Source organism: Peromyscus eremicus, chromosome 8a (assembly GCF_949786415.1).
Source record: "Peromyscus eremicus chromosome 8a, PerEre_H2_v1, whole genome shotgun sequence".
Classification (NCBI taxonomy): domain Eukaryota; kingdom Metazoa; phylum Chordata; class Mammalia; order Rodentia; family Cricetidae; genus Peromyscus; species Peromyscus eremicus.
This window is the reverse complement of record NC_081423.1, coordinates 70,405,884-70,428,306: the sequence shown is the minus strand read 5'-3', so window position 1 is coordinate 70,428,306 and position 22,423 is coordinate 70,405,884. Positions and strand designations below refer to the sequence as shown.

Sequence of the window (22,423 nt, the reverse complement as noted above, 5' to 3'; positions counted from 1 at the left end):
GTTATTGGTCATGGTCAGGGAAAAAACTAAGCAAAGGAGGTTAGATTCAGGGATCTCATTCTGAAAAGAAAAAGGGAGGATATAGGAATGATAGGAGAAAAGGGTAGATTACTGAATCTACTTTCAAACTAAAAAGCAACTACTAGTCTGAAATATTTTACATTGGTGTGGATTTTGGTATACTGATACAAATTTAAGGTTATTTTTGTCTCTATCTTGTTTAAGATATTTTTGTATATTGATACTGAAAGGACCAAGCAGATGCCACAGCAGGCTGCTCAGTCTTCTCTCAGAGATCAGGCCTCAATTTCAGTTTTCTGAGACTGAGCGAGCAGTTTCTGGGAGGGCCATGAACAAAAGACAATCACTGATGCCCCTGCCAGCAGGGGCAGGGAGATAGGACCCACCAAGCCTGGACCACTGAGCCAACCCCCACAGTCAGTACGTGCTAGGCCAGCCAGCCTCCACAGTAGCACAAGGACAAAGCCTGGCCTGCCCCAAAATGGATAACTATAACCCCCAACTAACCCTAGCCAATTAAAAGTTACTAACATGATTGCCACTCACATAAACCAATCTGTTCCTATGTAGTCTGTAGACCCCAAGACCCCCTTATAAAAACCCTGCCCCACTGCTACTCAGGGTCTCTCCTGCTCTGCTGCTGTATCAAATAGATGGAGAGGCCTGAGTTAACTCACAACAATAAAAAGACTCTTTGCTTTTGCACCGTATTTGGTCTCTCTTTTTTTTTTTAAAAAAAAAAAAAAAAGATTTATTTTTACTTATTATGTATACAGTGTTCTGTCTGCATATACACCTGCAGGCCAGAAGAGGGCACCAGATTTCATTACGGATGGTAGTGAGCCACCATGTGGTTGCTGGGAATTGAACTTAGGACCTCTGGAAGAACAGGCAGTGCTCTTAACCGCTGAGCCATCTCTCCAGCCCCTGTATTTGGTCTCTTGATGGTCTTTGGGAGACTCTGGGTATAACAGATACAAATCTAAGGTTATTTTTGTTATACTGTATATATGTTTCTATTCTTGTTTAAGGTATTGTACCTATGCAGCTCATTTAAAAATGTAAAGTTTTAGTCTGTAAAAGCTATTTAGGATAATAAAAGACAAGTTAGTAGTTAATCATCTATAACAATCAAACTTAGAGTCATGTTAGTTATGTTTTCAAAGTCAAACAGATATATTTTATTTTTTAAAGATTTATTTATTATGTACAGTGTTCTGCCTGCATGTATCCCTGCAGGCCCAAAGAGGGAACCAGATCTCATTACAAATGGTTTTCAGTCACCATGTAGTTTCTGGGAATTGAACTCAGGACCTTTTGAAGAACAGCCTGTGCTCTTAACCTCTCAGCCATCTCTCCAGCCCCAGATATATTTTAAATAGCGAGATGGTCTTCAAACACTTCAGAGACCTACAGAATATGGCATTTTCAATGTTTTAATAACATAAGGCTTTTCATGATGAGACACATCAGCTCGTGGCAGTACCAAATTACTTCAAAAAAGGGTGATGGACACTGAAGAACCTCCATATAGAGTCTGTTGTCGATATGGCAAAGCTGGCCATTTGGGCAAGAAACTGCCCTTGCCTCGACTGCTGACAGTACGCTGTCCAAACTGGACAAATGGGACACAGAGGGCAACTGCTGAACTTTGCCAAGACAAGGTGGGACAGTCCTTCAAACCTTCCTGCTTCATAAAGAAGTCTGTCAGATATTCTAGGCCTGTAGGCCAAAAGATGGATGCCCCAACATTGCAGAGGAACCTTGGGGTGACTGTCCAGGCAGCTAACTGTCTCTGTTGTTTCTATAATTTTGGAAGTTGTTTGCTCTTCATTTCCTGTTTACTCAGGTAATATTATATCCCTTGGGTATCTGATGAGGTTGAAGACTAGATAGTTATAGTTACAGTTTTCCTTAGTTATAATAGAAAGTAAATTAGGTACAAAATATTGGACTCACCAAGAGCAGATAGATAATGGATTGTTTTCTCTGAATTTGCCAAATGCAAGTGGACTGTATATTATGAATGTAATTCTTACTTGATAATTGTTCTTATTATATATAGTTTCATTTTGTTAAAGTTAATACATTTCCTTTTTATTTAGACAATACTTGATAATTGATTTTTTTGTTTTGTTTTGTTTTTGGTTTTTCGAGACAGGGTTTCTCTGTGTAGCTTTGCGCCTTTCCTGATGATAATTTTTCTTATTATTTAGACAAAAAGGGGGAAATGTTTCAGAAGTTTTGTTTTTGTTGTTACTCTGAGATCACCAATGGAGTGGACCATAGAGTTTTCTGGTAGACTTAGAGGAACATAGAGGGACACAGAGATAATAAGGAGGGTCTTAAAAGATTTGTGGTCTTTTTGATTGGGGAGGTGGAGAAGAGGGTCAGATGATCACTTTTCTGTTGTTCCACAGATCAACCAGGTTTATTCCCTAATATTTGATTGCCAAGCTTTATTTATTAATAAAACAATAAAAGTCACAATATGACTGAAACCCGGGGCTCAGAAACAGAATCTTCTAGATTTTGTAGCAGGTTTGTTCTACTTGATGAGGCCTGGGCTGATCCAAGGCGTTCCCTGAGGCCCTGGTGTATGGAAAAGGAACATAGCTCCTTCTCAAAACCAGAAACATCTTGGCAGATCCAGTAACAGTCTGCGGCCAGGGCCTTGGGAGCTTTTCTGAGGCACTATTGTGTGTAGAAGGAAGGTAGTTCCTTCTCTAAAATCAAGAATATGCTTGGCTGAACTGACAGATGATGGTCTGGGGTCAGAGCCTTGTGAAAGCTGCACCTTTGGATCCTGAGAAGCCTCCTCTTCCCAGTGTATAGGGCTATAGTTAGCAGTCCCAGGGCCACTGTGTGCTGGGTCAGTAAAGCTCTTGAGATATCCTGTGTTCCCTTTGTGCAATATTGCTTCATTAGCCTCCTGATGACTATGTCCCATTGTATGATAGATTCTGCTGACTCTATCCATTTCTCTCCTGGAAATACTATATAAGGTGCTGTATTTCTTAGTAAGTTTGTTTGGCACAAAACATGGCTTGTGAAAGACCTTCTGACCCCAAACTTTCTTATCATCTTCTGATCTCCTGGTCCTCTCAGGACTCTGTCTGTCACAGATAAATGACCCACTTGCTGGTCCAGGTCAACTTGTTACAATTTTTGAAATTTTAGAATAAAGCTAATTTCTTCTTTGATCTATCAACTGTTAACAATATTAACTGCTAACTTCTGAAGGCCTACCACATACTCAGTATGATTCTGAATGCTTCACATAAATAAATACAATTAATTATAATCTGTTTTTATAAGAAGTTGAGGCTTGAAGACACTAAATAATTGATTTCACTAAAATGATAAGCGTTGCCCGGCGGTGGTGGCGCACGCCTTTAATCCCAGCACTCCGGAGGCAGAGCCAGGCAGATCTCTGTGAGTTCGAGGCCAGCCTGGGCTACCAAGTGAGTTCCAGGAAAAGGCGCAAAGCTACACAGAGAAACCCTGTCTCGAAAAACCAAAAAAAATAAATAAATAAAAAATGATAAGCGGGGCTGGAGAGATGGCTCAGAGGTTAAGAGCACTGCTTGCTCTTCCAAAGGTCCTGAGTTCAATTCCCAGCAACCACATGGTGGCTCACAGCCATCTGTAATGAGATCTGGTGCCCTCTTCTGGCCTGCAGGGATATGTGCAGACAGAACACTGTATACATAATAAATAAATAAATAAATAAATAAATAAATCTTTAAAAAAAAAAGAAAATATGAGCTTAAAAAAATGATAAGCGTTAAATAGAACCCATAGGCTGGGTATAGTGGCACATATCTGTCATCTCAACACTTGGGAACAAGAGGAAATAAGATCTGGAGATCAAGATTAGCCTCAGCTACACAGCAAGTCTTCAGCCATCTTGGGCTACATAAGCTATCTCAAACTCCTCTCACTCTCTCTCTCTCTCTCTCTCTCTCTCTCTCTCTCTCTCTCTCTCTCTGTCACACACACACACACACACACACACACACACACGAGCTAGTAGGTGTGAAAAATCTGTATAATGACAATTATCTAGCTCTTCCAAGTGCTAAGCACTATTTCTAAACATTAAGTTTACAGAATCAGAGGTATAGAGTTGTGTCTCTACTTGAAAACAAACCACCTTAGTTTAAGGGGGGAGATAACAACAACAAATACACAAAAGAATGTCGGATTATGGGGCGTGCAGAAAACAAGGTGGAAGCACGGAGAGACTTGATATTTAGACTGCAGTTAGCAGTTAGAGAAAGCATCTCTTTGAAGCTTACATTTAAGCCAAGACTTGAATGATTAAAAAGTAGCCCTCCATGGGCTGGAGAGATGGCTCAGTGGTTAAGAGTGCGTTCTGTTCTTGCAGAGGACCTGAGTGTGATTCGTGATTCCCAACAGGGCATCAGGAAGCTCACAACAGCCTGTAGATCTGACACTCTTCTGCTCTCCTCTAACACACACACACACACACACACACACACACAAATTTTAAAAAGTAATCATCCAGATGATGCTGAAAGATAAGTGCACTTTAATCAGAGAAATGAATTAATGCCAAGTCCTAAACAAGAGAAGACAGTAGAAATTTAGACTGGGCAGTGATGATCTATCTAGTCCTTTAATCCCAGCACTCGGAGGCAGAGGCGGGTGGATCTCTTGAGTTCAAGGCCAGGTTGGTCTACAGAGTGAATTCCAGGACAGCCAGGGCTACACAAAGAAACCCTGTCTCAAAAAACTGAAAATATGCCAGGCGGTGGTGGTGGCCCACACCTTTAATCCCAGCACTCGGGAGGCAGAGCCAGGCGGATCTCTGTGAGTTCGAGGCCAGCCTGGTCTCCAAAGCGAGTTCCAGGAAAGGCGCAAAGCTACACAGAGACCCCCTGTCTCGAAAAACCAAAAAAAGAAAATATAAAAAACAATAACAAACAAACAAAACACGATAATAGAAATTTAGAGAACAGGGTTTAAAAGGAGAAGGAAAGGGCCATCAGGAACCAAATAAATACTTCCAGGGCAAGTTTTCTAGGCTGGAGCTCAAGACAAAGAGGTTCTCCGCCAGTAGAACTAAGTTTGCCCCCAGTAGGACTAAGAGCTAAACTTACACCTTTCAAATGCTAGCCAAAGTCTCTACCGCTAAGCATTCCCCAGCTCTTTGCTAGTTTACTTGCCCATCCTAGCATTCCTTGAAGTAATTCTGTAGCCTAGGCAGGCTTTGTGCTCTTCCCACCTTAGCCTCCAGAGTAAATGGGATTATCCATCTGTACCACCACTTTCCACTTCCTTTGAGACAGAGCCTTACTACATAGCTTAGGCTAGCATGAAACTCACTTTGTAGCCACAGCTGGCTTTGAACTTAAGATCCTCCTGCCTTAGCATGCACCATCACACTCAAATACCTTATAAGATTTTAAATGTGAAAGGAAGTCACTGAGAGATTTGAAGCTGTAGACAGCTGTTCTGATGCTACTACCAGGCATCTATGAAAGAGATCATGAACTGGGGCATGCTAAGAAGTGGAGAACCTTCAACTGTTCTAGAAGGTGAATTCCTATGACTCACTGGGATGGAGGTAGGGTGAAGGAGGGGCTTCAAAGGCAACATGCCGGGGACTAGGGTATCTACAGCGGCAGAGTGCCTGCTTGAAGACTGGATGAAAAACAGATTTCTAACTGAAGGGAGGAACCTTTCCAGAATTGGGGGAAGGGATTATTGAACTACTATAGTTTCTTTTTTTTTTTTTTAATTTGTTTATTTATTATGTGTACAGTGTTCTGCCTGCACATATCCCTGCAGGCCAGAAGAGGGCACCAGATCTCATTACAGATGGTTGTGAGCCACCATGTGGTTGCTGGGAATTGAACTCAGGACCTTTGGAAGAACAAGCAGTGCTCTTAACCTCTGAGCCATCTCTCCAGCCCCCCTACTATAGTTTCTTAATCTAATTTAACCCTTACAACAACCCCTGTTACTAACTCTCTTAATTTACAAAGAAAGAAACTCAGGCTGAGGAACTGTTGAAACGTTAGCAGCTAGTAAATAAGCAAAACAAAACAAACAACCAGAGGTAATTCCTCACCAAAGCAATTCCACACACACTTTCTGGAAAACAACAGAAGGAAAGAGAGCAAATAATTGCCAACACTAAAACAAAACACAGCAAAGCTAGGTATTAGCTGCAAATGTGTGTAACCTCAGCACTCAGGAGGCTGAGGCCAGGGCTGCCACTTCAAGACCTGCCTAGACATCACAATGAGATCCTATTCCCCCACCCCCACTACCACAGGGTTTCTTGGTATAGCCTGACTGTCCTAGAACTTACTCTGTAGACTAACCTGGCCTCAAAATTCACAGAGATCTCCCTGTCTTTGCCTTGAAAATGTTGGGATTAAAGGCATGCACCACCACACATGAAGACCTCTTCTGTCATACACACATAGAATATAAATAAATTTGTTTCGTTTTTGTTTTCTTCAAGGCAGGTGTAGCTTTGTAGCCCAGGCTGGCCTCAGACTCACAGAGATGCACCTGCCTCTGCCTCCTGGGTGTTGGGATTAAAGGCGTGCGCCACCACCGACCGGCTTAAATAAATTTTAGGGGGGAAAAACAACAACCATCATCACCAGACTGGCTTATGGCTCTCAACATATAAACAATCTAAAGGATCCAAAGGACCTGCTACATCCTTCATATAGCGCACATACATGCTACAATAGGAACACTATGTGAAACCACAGTTAAAATTAAAAGTTTATTGGACGCTCACTTCACAGAGGAAAAAAACTAGAAGGCTCTCTGATCACAACACAAGAGCAACTTGAAAAAGAACACATATCAAAGACAGAAAAAAAGGGGAGACAAGTCTCATTTTAACCGCGCTCATCAGGCCGAGGTCCACTCAGACTGCGTTCCCTCCCTCTCACTCTCCCAAAGGAAGAGAAAAACGATCATCAATGGCAGGAGGCAGCTGCAGACAAGCAGCACCTAGAGCCGGCTTCACGCTCAGGAGGGAACGCTACGTCTCGTCCTCGTGGTCTCGGGTGCTCTACACAGTCAGAGAAACTTCTCTAGTAACGAACTATAGAAATGATCCCTGAAAGTATAGTCTTAACCTCGCTCCTCCGCGCTCCACACACTCTACCCAGCGCGCTCACATCTTACTGACGGTGACCTCGGCCAGCCCGAGCCGCCCGCCGCTCTGGCGCTGCTATTACACACAGCTTTGGCACAGACGCTGCCGCGTTCTCCGAGGAACACCTCCGCTACCAAGTCCACGGGGCATCCGAGCCGCTACACTTTTCCGAGTCAAGGGAAAAACAAAACAAACGAACAAAAAAAAAAAAACCCACAAACCCACTGTCACCTAATTAGCATACGATCGCTAGACAGCCAATCGACTGACGGTTCTCTGCCGCCCCGCCCCACTTCCGCCTGCGTCGGGTCGCGAGTCCCTGACGGCCACCCACCCACGGCCACCCACGGCCCTGCCGCCCGCCGTCGCGCTGGCTCCCGCCCCGCGGCGCTGGCCTCCCCGAGCCGCCCGCTTTCAGCCCCATCTGCCCCGAGAAGAGGCGCCGCGGAGCCGGCCGCACGGTGTGGGCGGGGGCACGCAGGTTGGACTCCTGGTCCAAGCCGGAGGCCTTTCGTGAGGAAAAAAAACGAAAAAGTACGGAGGGACAATGGCAATTCACTGGCCGCACACTCTTTCCAAATACATATATATTCCTTATGGAAGAAAACATGTGCTGTTTCTCTTGAGTCTTAACAGGATGATCTCTAGCTTCATCCATTTCCCTGCAAGTGATAATTTTATGGTGGATCTTTGAGTTTAAGGCCAACCTGGTCTTCATGGTGAGTTCCAGGACAGGCAGGGCTATGCAGAGATTCTGTCTCAAAAAAAAAAAAGACTACACACTACATGAATGGACCATTACACCTGGCTTACAATTCTTCAAGACTGAACAAAATTCCACTTTGCATATATACCACATTTTCTTTATCCATTCATTTGTTGATGGACATACAGGCTGTGTCAGGAGCCATTATCACGAGCTGCAGGATTATGGAGGAATTACTCAGCCGTCCTTTGATAAGGTCAACCCCTTAGACTTAAGGATTCTACTGGAGGAAACCATCATGCAAGGCGTTTTTTAATTACTGCCTTTTGAATGAATTGGCTCTTTTCTTGCTGCAGCCCTTTCCCATCTGTTACAAATTTGGGATTCATTTCCCACAGTTCAGCAGTGGGTGTTCTGATCATTTACTGGGTAGTTTCCCCTATACATTTGGGGTATTTGGATAACATCCCCCAGCTATGTGTGAAAACAGTCACACTGTCAAAACCTGTTTCCCATAACCAGGTCTTTGTTTCTTTCTCCAGTATAAATGTGGAGGTCTGCCTTCCTGCAGTCATCTCCATTGGCAGGCATTTGGTCAGTGTTAGTGTCTAGGCAAAAGTATCTCATCTGAGATATTCACAGACACCCAAGGACACAGCATTACAACATGTCTGAGTTTGTTGATTCCCAGACTTTAGAGAGAGAGGGAACAAGTATGCATGGGTTTCACACCACTAGTAGAAAGGAAAGTGCTGCCACAAGCTAACCTCACACTAGCAAATTCTTTACACTTGGTACTTACTTTCACCTCAGTTTATTAATTAGCTTGTTATCTAACCACACTTAGGAATGCAGTGTTACACACAGATCCCCCTTTCTCCCTTCTTCGACTCCCTATTGATTTACGTTCTCTCTCCCTCTCATTTAACCCCATTCCCTTTAAGAGTTCACAGAGGCTCTTAAAAGTCACTCCCACCTTAAGTCATAAAGAAAGCCTGACAATTACCACCTTGTGCAGTTATCTGCTTTTATGACCCTGAAAGAATTCAAGCCTTGCCTGGCAGTGGTGGCTCACACCTTTAATCCCGCACTCGGGAGGCAGAGGCAGGCGGGTCTCTGTGAGTTCGAGGCCAGCATGATCTACAGAGTGAGTTCCAGGAAAGGCACAAAGCTACACAGAGAAACCCTGTCTCAAAAAACCAAAATTAAAAAAAAAAAATTCAAGCCTTGTGACCTTGCTTTTGCCCAAGAATTGCTGACTGTGTGTATAAAAACTGGAGACAGGAGGGTAGAACAAAGAACAGCAGAGAGACCAGAAGCTTACTTAGAACAGTAAAGACATGGGCTGAAAGAGCATGGTGTGCACAGATTCATTCCTTATCCCTCAGACTGGATCCTTAGCTGGTTGTAGAGTTTTCTTCCAACTCTGGGAGAAAGTCTTTGAGGCTGGCTCCTTAAAGGCTTTCGTTACCTGGCGCCCAAACAAGACTGTATTGGAGCAATTATGCCTACGGTATGCTGATTTTAAGTCCTTCAATATAGTCAGAAGTGGTGGCTCAGACACTCAGTCCCAGCACTTTGGAAGCAGAGGCTCTCAGGGCTCTGAGAATTTGTGGCCAGCCTGTCTTAGATTCCAGGCCAGCCAGGGACACATAGTGAGACCCACTATGTAGTTCTGATCATGGCCCTGCTGGCCTGGAACCCACTATGTAGAGAAGACTAGCCTTAAACTTTGGATGATTCTCTTACTGGTGTCATGTTACTCCCAATTAAAAAGTGTGCACTACTACCCCTGCTGCTTCCCAACTTGATACACAGACCCACACGTTTTTGTGATTGAGGGCCACCACACTGCCTTCTACAGTGGCTACACCAGTCCATAGTCCCAACCAGCAGTAGAGGTTCCTGGTTCCCCCACATGTTTGGTAACATTTGTTATTTTATTGATAATAGCCATTCTGACTTGAAATGCCATCTCAGTGAAGTTTTAATTTTCCTTGATGACTACATATAGTGAGCAGTGTTCACATGCCGTGGTGCACATGTGGAAGTCAGAGGACAACTTGTAGAAGTCAGTTCTCTCCTTCCACCATGATGGTCCCCTATGTCCCCAGGTCATCAGGCTTGTCGGCAAATACCTTTACCACTGAGCCTTCTCTCCAGCACTTTTTCATATATTTATTGGCCATTATATTTTATCTTTAAATTTTTTATTTTGTGTGTATGTTTTGCCTGCATGTATGTACATGTACCATGTGTGTACCTGGTTCTAGTGTAAGTCTGAAGAGAGCTTCAGATGCCCCCGGAAGTTCCAGAGCTTGTAACCTGTCATGTGGGTGCTAGAAACTGACAGAGTCCTCTGCAAGAACAGTAAGTGCTCTTAACTGCTGAGCCATCACTCCAGCTCCTATATTTCATCTTTGGAGATCTGTCTTTTCAATTCATTTGCTCATTCAATACCTGGTTAATTTGGGTACTTTTGTGTTTAACTTTCGGAGTGCTTTATAGATTAATCTCCTGTCAGATAACATAGCTGGAAAGGTTTTTTTTTTTTTCTTCCACAGACTACCTATTCACTCTGCTCATTATTTCCCTTGCTATTCAGAGCCTTTTGATTTCTTTCCATACAGCTTGCCAATATCTCCCACTCCCTTCCTCCTACAGCTTTATTGGAACAGTTTAAAATTACATTTTTAAAAAATTTATTTATTTATTATGTATACAGTGTTCTGTCTGCACGTATCCCTGCTGGCCAGAAGAGGGAACCAGATCTCATTACAGATGGCTGTGAGCCATCATGTGGTTGCTGGGAATTGAACTCAGAACCTTTGGAAGAACAACCAGTGCCCTTAACTACTGTCCCTTCTCTCCAGCCCTAAAATTACATTTTTATTTCTAGGGTCTAAGCTGCTTTTTCCATCTGCCTTTTTGGTGTGTGTGTGGGAGTTCAAGACAGGGCTTCTCTGTGTAGCCCTGTCTGTGCTGGAACTTGCTCTGTAGACCAGGCTAGCCTCAAACTCACAAAAATCTGTCTGTCTCTGCCTCCCAAGTGCTGGGATTTTTAAAAAATATTTATGTATTCGTCTGTTTGTTTATTATGTATACAGTGTTCTGCCTTCATGTATGCCTGCACACTAGAAGATGCTGTGGATTATGTGCATTGTTAATAAAAAGCTGACAGGCTAATAGCTGGGCAGGAAGTTCGGTGGGAAAGCCAAACTGGGAATGATGGGAAGAAGGAGGGCGGAGTCAGAGGAGTCGCCAGCCGGATGCAGAGAGGGAAAGATGTATTAAGCCCTGTGGCAAAGCATAGATAGAAAGATATGTTACGTGGCAAAGCATAGATAGAAAGATATGTTACGTTAAGTGTAAGAGTTAGCTAGTAACAAGCCTGAGCTATTGGCCAAGCATTTATAAGTAATATTAAACCTCTGTGTCCGTTATTGGGACTGGCAGACAGGATTAGGAAAGAAATATCTGCCTACAAAAAGATCTCATTATAGATGGCTGTGAGCCACCATGTGGATGCTGGAATTGAACTCAGGACCTCTGGAAAAGCAGCCAGTGCTCTTAACCTCTGAGCCATCATCTCTCCACCCCCCAAGTGCTGGTATTAAAGGCATGTGCCACCACAACCTGGCTCATGCTGATTATTTAGCACTGATGTTTACTCTGGGTTTTAAAGTCAGTCTTTGAAAAAAAATGTGCTCTGAACCTTTGCCATCACCATCTGTATGTTCAGCATCAACAGTGGGGTAAAGCTGCTCCTGTATTAGGCTTTTATCCCCATTTCCCTGGCAGAGGCGTCAACATGTCTGTCTTTTCAATTTGTTTACTCCAACTCAACTGTATGTTCTAGGAAGGCCTGATATAGATGTCACTCAATGTTATTTAATAGCTACTAAAGTCAGACAATCCAAGGCCATCACTATGCTAAAAATTAAAGTTATTTATTTGTGGAAGTTCAGACACTCCCAAAATTAGTTTTATCTCCTATATGGGAATACACTCAAACCCAGAAGGGCTTACTGGTCTGAACTCTTCCCATTCATTAATCTCTAACTCACCAACACCACAGAAAGGTGCTCTTTATACATAACACTTCTACCAGACTCACTCTGTAGCCCAGGCTGGCTTCAAACTCACAGAGATCCGCCTGCCTCTGCCTCCCTAGTGCTGAGATTAAAGGCATGCACCACCACCGCCCGATGGACTTTTTTTGTAACTAAATCTAGAAGCTGCTCTTTCCCCATCTCTTCCCTCATTTACACTACAAGAAAAGCTCGCTGGCCTGGGAACAGCCTCTCTACCAATCCTTGCCCAGTGAAGAGGACAACCATCAGCCAGAAAAAAGAGGGCGACAAAGGGAAATAATTAGGCTGTACTATGCATTCCTATGCAAGATGTTCCAAATCACTGCAACAGTAATAATTGGCTTCTCTTGTCTAACTGCATTAGATGGCTATGTGACTAGTTTTACCACACCTATAGAACTTTACTTTGGTGCACTTTTTTTTGGGGGGGGGGTTTCGAGACAGGGTTTCTCTGTGTAGTTTTTGGTGCCTGTCCTGGATCTTGCTCTGTAGCCCAGGCTGGCCTCGAACTCACAGAGATCCGCCTGGCTCTGCCTCCTGAGTGCTGGGATTAAAGGTGTGCACCACTGCCACCCGGCTGGTGCAGTCTTTTTTACTATGAACAAATTTACACAAGAACAGAATTCTGATCATTTGAGTGGTCAGTCACGGCCCAATGGCCTGGCTTGGCCACAGTTACAGTATTGTTGCTCTTGCTCCTTGCAGTCCTTAGCCATGTGGCTACCTTCATAAGATATGGGAGGCATCCTCCTGAAGATCAGACCTTGGCAAGATGACCAGATTCACCACAGTAATAAAAGATGTCTGGTAGAGATGAGGAAATGAGCTGGAACCCTCTATCCAAGGTAAAACGACCTTTGCCATAGTTTATCCTTTCACAACCCCAATCTCCACCAGGAGAGCATTCCCTGGCCCAGTGGCCAAACCATTCACACTTGAAGCACTCACAGCTGCAGTCAGCTTCTGAGTCTTAGCTCCCTGCAGGGGTGGAGGCTCCACCACAGCCCCAGGAAGGCAGCTCTCCAAGCAGTGGCTGTTTCTTTCTTTTTGTTTTTTGTTGTTGTTGTTTTTGTTTTTTGAGACAGGGTTTCTCTGTGTAGCTTTGCGCCTTTCCTGGAACTCACAGGGATCCACCTGCCTCTGCCTCCCAAGTGCTGGGATTAAAGGTGTGCACTACCACCGCCCGGAGGCTGTTTCTTTTCAGCCTCCTCACCTGCACCATACACAGGTCTGCCATGTTGCCAGTTCTTGGTTTCCTAAGCTATTGAGGTATTTTTCCCGAAAGTCCTTGCTATGTTGTATCTTAAAGTGTTCTCCCTTTCATTTTTGTTTGTTGAGACAGAGTCTCATGTAACCCAGATTGTCTTCAAACTCACTATTATAGTCCAAGATGCCCTTACATTCCTGATCCTCCTTCCTCCACCTCTCAAGTGCTTCAGTAAACAGACTGCAGACAAAGAGCCACCAGACCCAGCTTTTCCTCTAGTAGTCTCAGGCTTTATATTAAGGTCTTTGTCCATTTTTAATTCATTTTGTACAGGATAAGACAGAGCTCTAGTTAATTCTTCAACATATGGATACCCAGTTTCCCCAGGAGCATTTTTTTTTTGAAGAGGCATCTTCTCTTCCATGGTTTTGAATACCTGTAGCTCCATGGCTGTGTTAGTTTCTGTGTCTTCTACCCCACTGGTCTATGGGGTCTGGTTTTGTACGAGTGTCATGCATGCTCTTGGTTAGACTACTCTTCAAGTATGATGTCTTTCTTTCTTTCTTTCTTTTCTTTCTTTTGTTTGTTTTGTTTTGCTTTCAAGACAGGACTTATCTATGTAGCCCCGGCTATCCTGGAACTCACTTTGTAGACCAGGCTGGCCTCAAACTCAGAGATCCGCCTGCCTCTGCCTCCTGAGTGCTGGGATTAAAGGCGTGCACCACCACAGCCCAGCTAGAAGTATGATTTGAAACCAAGTCCTTCTTTGTTCTTTCTGTTTAGGACTGTGTGTTAATCAGGTTCTGTAGATGGTCAGAATAAACAGAATGAATGCTTATTTAACAGAAATGTCTTAGATTGGCTTACATGGTATGGGCTGGGTATCTGCAGGTTCCAGGTTGAGAAATCAGCAGTTGCTCAATCCGCAAGAGTAACATCTTCAGCATTCCCAAGTCTGTGGCTGAAGACCTAGATGATTCCTGGAGAGATGGTGGTCTTCAGTCCAATTCAAGTGCTACAGAAGCTGTGTTATAATGTCTAAGGATGGCAGGAACAACTGACAGGAACAGGGTAGGCTATATGCACTCACCCACAATGAGCAAAGGCAGCACTGGTTTCCCCTCAAACTGCTTTATGTCTAGGCTGCCAGGGAAGATGGGGCCCACTCTTGGAGAGGCTCTTCCCCAACCCCAACTAACCATTCATTCCACAAAGTATCTCACAGATCCAACCAGAAGTGTTTCTCTTACTCAGTATCAGACATAATCACACTTATAACCCAAATCAGTCATTATACACGACTTTGCCTTTTCTTGGTCTTCTGTGTAATTGTGATTTATGAGACAGGGTCTCATGTACCCCAGGCTGGTCTTCAGCTTGGTATAGAGTTTAGGATGACCTAGAACTGATAACCTTCTGCCTTTACTTCCCAAGTGCTGAGATAACAGGTATGTTCTGCCATGCCTCCATTCCCTAACTTCTTTCTCAGCAAGTTCATTACTGGGCATACAGACAAACGACTGAACGCTGAGTGTGGTGCCCTCCCTAAGTCTGTAACCCCACACTTGGGAGACTGCAGCAAGAGAGTCACTGCAAGTTTGAGGGACACTTGTTGGAATACATTAACAAGAAATGCAACAGACTTTTACATGTAGAGTGATTCTGTATCCTGCTACTGTGCTCAAAGTGTTTATCAAATCTAAGAATTTTCTCGTGTTGAATTTGGGGTATAACATCACATCATTTGCAGATAGGGATAATTTGACATCTTACTTTACTAATTGTATCCTTTCTCTCTCTTTTTTTTTTTTTCTTAGCCATATCACCCTAAGATTTCAGTCATGCCGGGCGGTGGTGGCGCACGCCTTTAATCCCAGCACTCGGGAGGCAGAGCCAGGCGGATCTCTGTGAGATCGAGGCCAGCCTGGGCTACAGAGTGAGTTCCGAGAGGCACAAAGCTACACAGAGAAACCCTGTCTCGAAAAACAAAACAAAACAAAACAAAAGATTTCAGTCATTATACTCAATAAGAGTAGATATAGTAGACCCAGTCCTAAGAGGGAATGCTTCCAGATTTTCCCCATTTAGTATAATGTTGGTTTAGAGGTTTGTCAAGGAAAAAAACAAAAAACAAATCCCACCTGCCACAGTGAATGTGTGGGGGTCAGAGAACAACTTCCAGGAGTTGATTCTTCTTCCCATTTGGGACCCAGAAAATGAACTCAGGTTGCCAAGCTTGGCACAGAATGCCATACGCACTGAACCATCTTGCTGATGCCATTCTCTGGATTTTTAAATATTAGACTGTTTATTAGACTGTATCACTGTTTTTAAACATCATCATGTAAATCTAGACATTAAGTCACTGTCAATCTGACACTGGGTCTCCCTGTGTAACCCAAGCTAGGCTTAAAGTGGTGATCCTCCTTCCCAGGCGTTGCTTGTTACAAGCCAAAGACTCTGAGAATGCTCTATGGTGAGGTATAACTATATTCAAAGATAGTATAACTATATTCTGAGCATGTAGTTGGCTGGCCCCCAACTTCACTCTCACAGTGCTGAGATAACAGGAAGACCACCAAGCCAGCACTTTTTAAAAGTATGGTTGGATATCATTCTTTATATTACCTAGGCTGGTCCTAAACTCTTGGATTCAATGACCCCCCCCTCAGTTTTTTGTTTTTCAACTGGGTTTCTCTGTGTAACCCTAGCTGTCCTGGAACATCATGTAAACCAGGATAGCTTCAAACTTCTGAGCCCACCTGCCTACGTTGGAGTTAACTTAGTTTCTTCGGGAGAGGAAGTAATACAAAACAAGACTTAGGCCAAAAAATAAAATAAAATAAGGGGGTAATCACATGTATTAAACACCTTTAAAGAGAACAAAAAGACAATTGGGCAATCCCAAAGGAATACTGACGTTCCTGAGCAAGACTACCTAAACCATCTGACTTTAGTAACCGCGCTCATCAGGCCGAGGTCCACTCAGACTGCGTTCCCTCCCTCTCACTCTCCCAAAGGAAGAGAAGAACGATCATCAATGGCAGGAGGCAGCTGCAGACAAGCAGCACCTAGAGCCGGCTTCACGCTCAGGAGGGAACGCTACGTCTCGTCCTCGTGGTCTCGGGTGCTCTACACAGTCAGAGAAACTTCTCTAGTAACGAACTATAGAAATGATCCCTGAAAGTATAGTCTTAACCTCGCTCCTCCGCGCTCCACACACTCTACCCAGCGCGCTCACATCTTACTGACGGTGACCTCGGCCAGCCCGAGCCGCCCGCCGCTCTGGCGCTGCTATTACACACAGCTTTGGCACAGACGCTGCCGCGTTCTCCGAGGAACACCTCCGCTACCAAGTCCACGGGGCATCCGAGCCGCTACACTTTTCCGAGTCAAGGGAAAAACAAAACAAACGAACAAAAAAAAAAAAACCCACAAACCCACGTCACCTAATTAGCATACGATCGCTAGACAGCCAATCGACTGACGGTTCTCTGCCGCCCCGCCCCACTTCCGCCTGCGTCGGGTCGCGAGTCCCTGACGGCCACCCACCCACGGCCACCCACGGCCCTGCCGCCCGCCGTCGCGCTGGCTCCCGCCCCGCGGCGCTGGCCTCCCCGAGCCGCCCGCTTTCAGCCCCATCTGCCCCGAGAAGAGGCGCCGCGGAGCCGGCCGCACGGTGTGGGCGGGGGCACGCAGGTTGGACTCCTGGTCCAAGCCGGAGGCCTTTCGTGAGGAAAAAACGAAAAAGTACGGAGGGACAATGGCAATTCACTGGCCGCACACTCTTTCTAACACATTCTGTGGCTGAAGGGCTTGGTGGCTCACTTATGTAATGCTAGCACTTGGAGGTAAGAGGATCAGGAGTTTGAGGTCAGTCTTAGGAATTTGAGGCCAGCCGCAGCCACATGAAATCTGTCTAAAAAGATTTAAAAAAACCCCCAGCGTTTTGAGATACCAGATTTCCTCTATCCTAAAAGAGAAAAGGGAAAAGGGGCAAAGCGAAACAATTCTCTCTGGCCACATGGGAATTATCAGCACAATTATTGGATACATACTTGAACTCCTGGCTCCTCCGTGCTGGGATTACAGGCAGGTGCCACACATCTGGTCTTCTGTGTGGTTCTGAGGATGGAACCTCGGTCTTCACATATGCTAAGCAAACACTGGTCCTGCTGAGCTGTATCTCCAACCTCTTTGCTTATTTGTTCTGAGAGAGAACTCTGTAGACACTAGTTTGGGTTTGCCATTAGACAGGATTTCATTATGTAGATTGGCTGGCCTCGAACTCAGATCTGTCTGTCTCTGCCTCCTGAATGCCAGTTTTAAAGGTGTAGGCCACCAAACCCAGCCTTGGCACTAGTTTTTTTTTTTACACCAAACACTATTCAGAAATACGAGTCATGTTGCCTCTGCCATCTTAACACTATACTTACCTTTCTTAAGAATTTTCTTCACTTTCACATAATTCCCTTGTTTGGTATATTCATGAAGCTGAGCTTCCAAGGAATCATCTGTTAATGTACCAAGCTGCACCGGACAAGGGATTGGAAAATGAACAGCCCGAGACATTCTGTTTCAAAAGAAAACAAACAATACATTATTCTAATACCTCACAAACGAAAAGAAGTGAGATCTTTCTCTTTCTTCCCTCGTAAAGGAAAATCCCCTCAGAACCAGGACCCTAAAACAAACCCAAGGTTTCAGGAAATCTGCCATCCCCTGATTCCCTGAAAGCAGCTAACCCTTACCACACACCCAGGAGCCCAAAGGTTGCAAAAACAGGTGATTTGATTTATCTCCCACCCTGCTGTTTCAAAAACCAGTTTCTCCTGAAAAATAGTCTGGTGAAGCCGTCCTCTCTCCCCTCCTACTCTCAACTTTAAGAACAGAGCACGTTCTCCTGCATGTGCTGCTGGATCTCACAACACCACTCTCAGGCCCATAAAAGCCAAACTGAGTTTCTATTTTTTTATTTCCCTTTGCCAGTTTGAAAGTGGCATTTTTTCTTACATTTCTGTGGTGGCTTGAATAAGAATGGCCCCCATAGGCTCATAGATTTGAATGCTTAATCATCAGGGAGCAGAACTGTTCAAAAAGATTAGAAGGATTAGGACTCGAGGCCTTGTTGGAGGAAGTGTGTCACTGGGTGTGGGCTTTGAGGTTTCAAAAGCTCACGCCAGGTCCAATGTGTGTCTGTCTGTCTGCCTTCCTCCCTTCTCTCTGTCTGCACATCAGGATGTAGTTCTCAGCTACTGCTCCATAGCCATGAGTGCTGCCATGCGCCGGCCACTACAATAATAAACTAATAACTGTAAGCAAGCCCCTAATTAAATGCCTTTCGTTTTGTCTTGTTTTTTGAGACAAAGTTTCTTTGTGTATCCTTGGCTGTCCTAGAACTCACTCTGTAGACTAGGCTGGCCTGGAACTCACAGAGATCTGCCTGGCTCTGCCTCCTGAGTGCTGGGATTAAAGGCATTGCCACCATGCCCAATTTAAATGCTTTTTAAAATAAGAGTTGCCTTGGTCATAGTTCCTCTTCACAACAACAGAACAATGACTAAGACAACTTCCTTCTTGGTGGTACAGGGAATTGACCCCAATTTCTCACACAGGCCCAGCCAGTGCTCTACCACTGAGCTATATTATAGTCCCAGACTTTTGTTTTGCTTTGTTTTTTACTTTTCAAGCCGAATCTTAAACTGCTAGCAGGCCTTGAACTTTCAGTTCTCCTGTTTCAGCCTCCAGAAATAGCTGGGATTCCAGATATTCACCACCAGACCCAGTTTTAGTTTTTTTCACACTTGGAAAGCTGTCTTCATTGATCTCGTAGGTGACCCTCAATATCTGAGGAAGAATGGCTCCAGGACTCCCCACAGACACCAACCCAAATTCATAGATGTTCTAGTCTCTTATAAAAAATGGAGGGCTGGAGAGATGGCTCCGAGGTTAAGAGCACTGACTGTTCTTCTAGAGGTCCTGAGTTCAATTCCCAGCAACCACATGGTGGCTCACAACCATCTATAATGAGATCTGGTGCCCTCTCCTGGCATTCAGACATACATGGAGGCAAAATGTTGTATACATAATAAATAAATAAATCTCTCTAAAAAAAAAAAAAAGAAAGAAAGAAAATGGAATGGTATTTGCATGCAAACTATACATACATACCTAATAAACTTAAAATGCTGTCTAGGTTACTTGCATACCTGATATAAGGTGAGTGCAGTGTGAATAGTTGTCATGCTGAATTGTTTACAAAGATCTAATCCATCAATGTCTATAGTTCTGGGCAAATATTCAAATGTGCTAACCTTGTTTTTTAACCCCTTTAGTTCTGCTTCTGTTTTTGTCAACTGAAATATGTCAACCCCAAAACATGGTTTTTATGTTCAAAGGCTCACCCTGAGAAAGGCTCAATACTACACCGGAATCCCAAATATCCAGCTGTGGTGATATATTGTGTACCCTAGTAAAATTTGCCTGAATATCAAAGAACAGAACAAGCCACTAGATTAAACATAGATGCCAGGCAGTGATGGCACACACCTTTAATCCTAGCACTCAGGAGGCAGAGATCTGTCTGAATCTCTGAGTTCAAAGCCACCCTGGATTACATGAGATTGATTCAGTCTAGGAGAGAAACAGAGCCAGGCAGTGGTGGCGAATACCTTTAATCGAAGCACTCTGGAGGCAGAGCCAGGTGAATGTCTGAGTTTGAGGCCAGCCTGGTCTACATAGCCAAATCCAGGATAGGCCACCAAAACAGAAACCCTGTCTCAAAAAAACAAAAAACAAAAACAAACAAACAAAAAATTAAAAATCTTATCTTGATACTAAAAAGAGCTTCAATTCAAAAATTGTTATCATTATTATGAACTGTTAAAGATGATTAAGCCTTAAAATGTTCAAAACTATAATTAAGTCATTCTAAAGACTAATGTAATCAACTACAGAAAAAATTTATCTAGCCTCTTATACGTTTTCAAGGTATAGCCTAAACCAAATAACTAAAAACAAACAGGAGATGTTTAGCTCAAGTCCTCAAGCTGTCAGATTTGCTGAAGATGGCATTTAAGATCTTTAAACTTATATGACAGACAGAGACTCTCAGATCCTAGCAGCGACTCCCAAGGTCCCCAAGAAGACAATGGGCACAGCAACGGGCAACTCCACCTGGACTACAGTAATGCTAACCAGCTGACCACTGGGCGAGACTGCCCCAACGCCTCGCCTTCTGCCAAGGCCCAGCCCAAACTGTGGGCAATGAGGACACTGGAGAGTTGATGCCCTGCTTTGCCTAGACAATATGAGGCCGATCTCCCGGTATTCCTCCTCCCCAGGAAAGCCTCTCATCCTCCGGACCTGGAGGCCAAGACTGCTGTCCTGATGACTCTGCCCTCATCGCCACAGAGTCCCGAGGAGCCTGGGATATCTGTCTAGGTAAAGACTATAAACCAGCCTCTGTCATTTGGTTAATCCTTCTCAGATCTCCGACCCTGACCGCTAAGCTAACTGTAGCTTCGTCAGCTAGACAACAGCAGGCCATCAGCTCCTTCCTTCCCTCAAGGCTGCAGCTATCTTGTTTGCTCATTAGTCAGTTCACTAATTAGTTAAAGCTACAAGTCTCTTATTTTAAAAAGGCAAACAGGTTTGCCTTGTTCACAAGCTTCGTATTAAAGAATACACAGGTTTCAGATGTAACTTTTCATTAAAAGAACATACCTTACTTACAATGGCTCTTCTCAATAATAACTATTCCTATCTCTGGTAAAATTCACTTTCTAATGTTAAAAATATGATGCAAAAAAGCATTTTAAAGAACATAAAATTGGCTTGGTCTAGTTGAGAGACATGTATCATAGGTTTTTCTGATTATGTCTCTCTATATGTTCCTTTAATATTAAAAAAAAAAAAAAAGCCTGACAGGACAATTGGTCTTGGACATCTTATACACCCTGTATGACTTGCAAACTTGTCAAAATATATCATTACACTGAGATTTCAGAGGCTTAGAGTTTTAACATTAATAAAAGAAGTTCAGATAAACTAATAGAGCACTGAGTACTCACTATTCTATAAGCTCAAGATTTTAAATTTTCTTTATAGATAGACTTAAAGATGTTTTTCATCAAGCTAACCCAAAGCCATAGCTTTTTCTATGTCTCCAAGATGTAAATCTGTTCCAGCTGTTTTACAGACACTTGTTGCAAAGAGTCAAAAAGGTCATAAGGTTTAAATCCATCTGTCACAGGTCAAAAGAACTCCAGATAAGTAAAAGTTCCAAATATAAGATTTTCTCCTAAATTTTTAACTTTTGTCCTCAACTAGACACAGCTCCTCTAGACTTCTAACTTCTAGAACTGTGAGAAATAAATTTCTGCTGGGTATGGCAATTAACACCTGTAATAGTCCCAGCACTTGGAAGGCTGAGGTAGGATTATCATTGCAAATGCTGATGCCAGCCTGGGCTACATATACAGTTCCAGACTAACCTGGGTTATATGGGACCCTTTCTCAAAAACAAAGAGTGGGGCATAGTGGTGCACTCCTGTATTTCTATTACTTGGAAGGCAGAGGGAGGAGGAGCAGGAGCTCAAGGTCATAAGCTTGGAGGCCAGGAGATCATCAGCTACACAAGAGGTTGATCACTAGCCTGGACTACAAGAAACCCTTTTTGTGCCCCTCCCAACTCCCCCCCCCCACCCCCAAAAGCAGGCTCTTGCAGTTCATGCTGTTGCAGTTCATGCTGTAATTCTGCTGAGGCAGAAGAATCATATATTTGAGGCTATTGCAGTCTACAGAGACCATTCCTAAAATAAAAAACCACACTACCTTACTTTTTTTGCTTGTTAGTTTGTAGGCAGGGTCTCACTATGTAGCCCTGGCTGTCCTGGAACTCACTATGTAGACCAGACTGGCCTCGAACAAACATATGCCTACCTCTGCTTCCAACAAGAACTAATCCTTTTCTAAACAGTTCCACCAGTGGAGGCCATTCTAATTTAAATTACTATATTACTATAAATTATCCAGCCATTTTGTTAGAGCAGTACAAAACAGTCCTAAGTCACCTACTGTTGTCCTAACTGTGACAGACACTGTTAAAATGACACCACTGTCATCACAATGCTCGGTACCCAGGTTCTAAAGTCTCCATGAACCAACAAGCACAAGCATCAAGGGCACACTACATAAAGAGTGTGGGGGGGAATGAACCAGAGTAGAACTTAAAACTAATT

The 22,423-nt window shown here is 43.8% G+C and overlaps 1 protein-coding gene and 2 non-coding genes across 7 annotated transcripts in view; all 3 read right to left on the bottom strand.

Annotated features, from left to right (window-relative positions):
• Tex14 (testis expressed 14, intercellular bridge forming factor) overlaps positions 1–22,423 on the bottom strand; it is a 133,787-nt gene that overhangs the window by 95,447 nt on the left and 15,917 nt on the right. For 3 of the 5 annotated variants that reach the window (XM_059271456.1, XM_059271458.1, XM_059271461.1), the window contains exon 2: positions 17,618–17,754. In XM_059271456.1, the coding sequence (XP_059127439.1) occupies positions 17,618–17,753 (136 nt within the window). In that variant the 5' untranslated portion in view covers position 17,754. Of the gene's footprint in view, positions 1–8,682; positions 8,951–17,617; positions 17,755–22,124; positions 22,259–22,423 lie in introns of those variants that run through there. The other 2 variants (XM_059271457.1, XM_059271460.1) reach the window with 2 other exon arrangements.
• On the bottom strand, positions 6,936–7,151 carry LOC131918192 (small nucleolar RNA U3). The gene has a single exon (XR_009380920.1). It is a non-coding gene; the product is annotated as a small nucleolar RNA U3 (small nucleolar RNA).
• On the bottom strand, positions 16,162–16,377 carry LOC131918190 (small nucleolar RNA U3). Its single transcript, XR_009380918.1, has one exon. It is a non-coding gene; the product is annotated as a small nucleolar RNA U3 (small nucleolar RNA).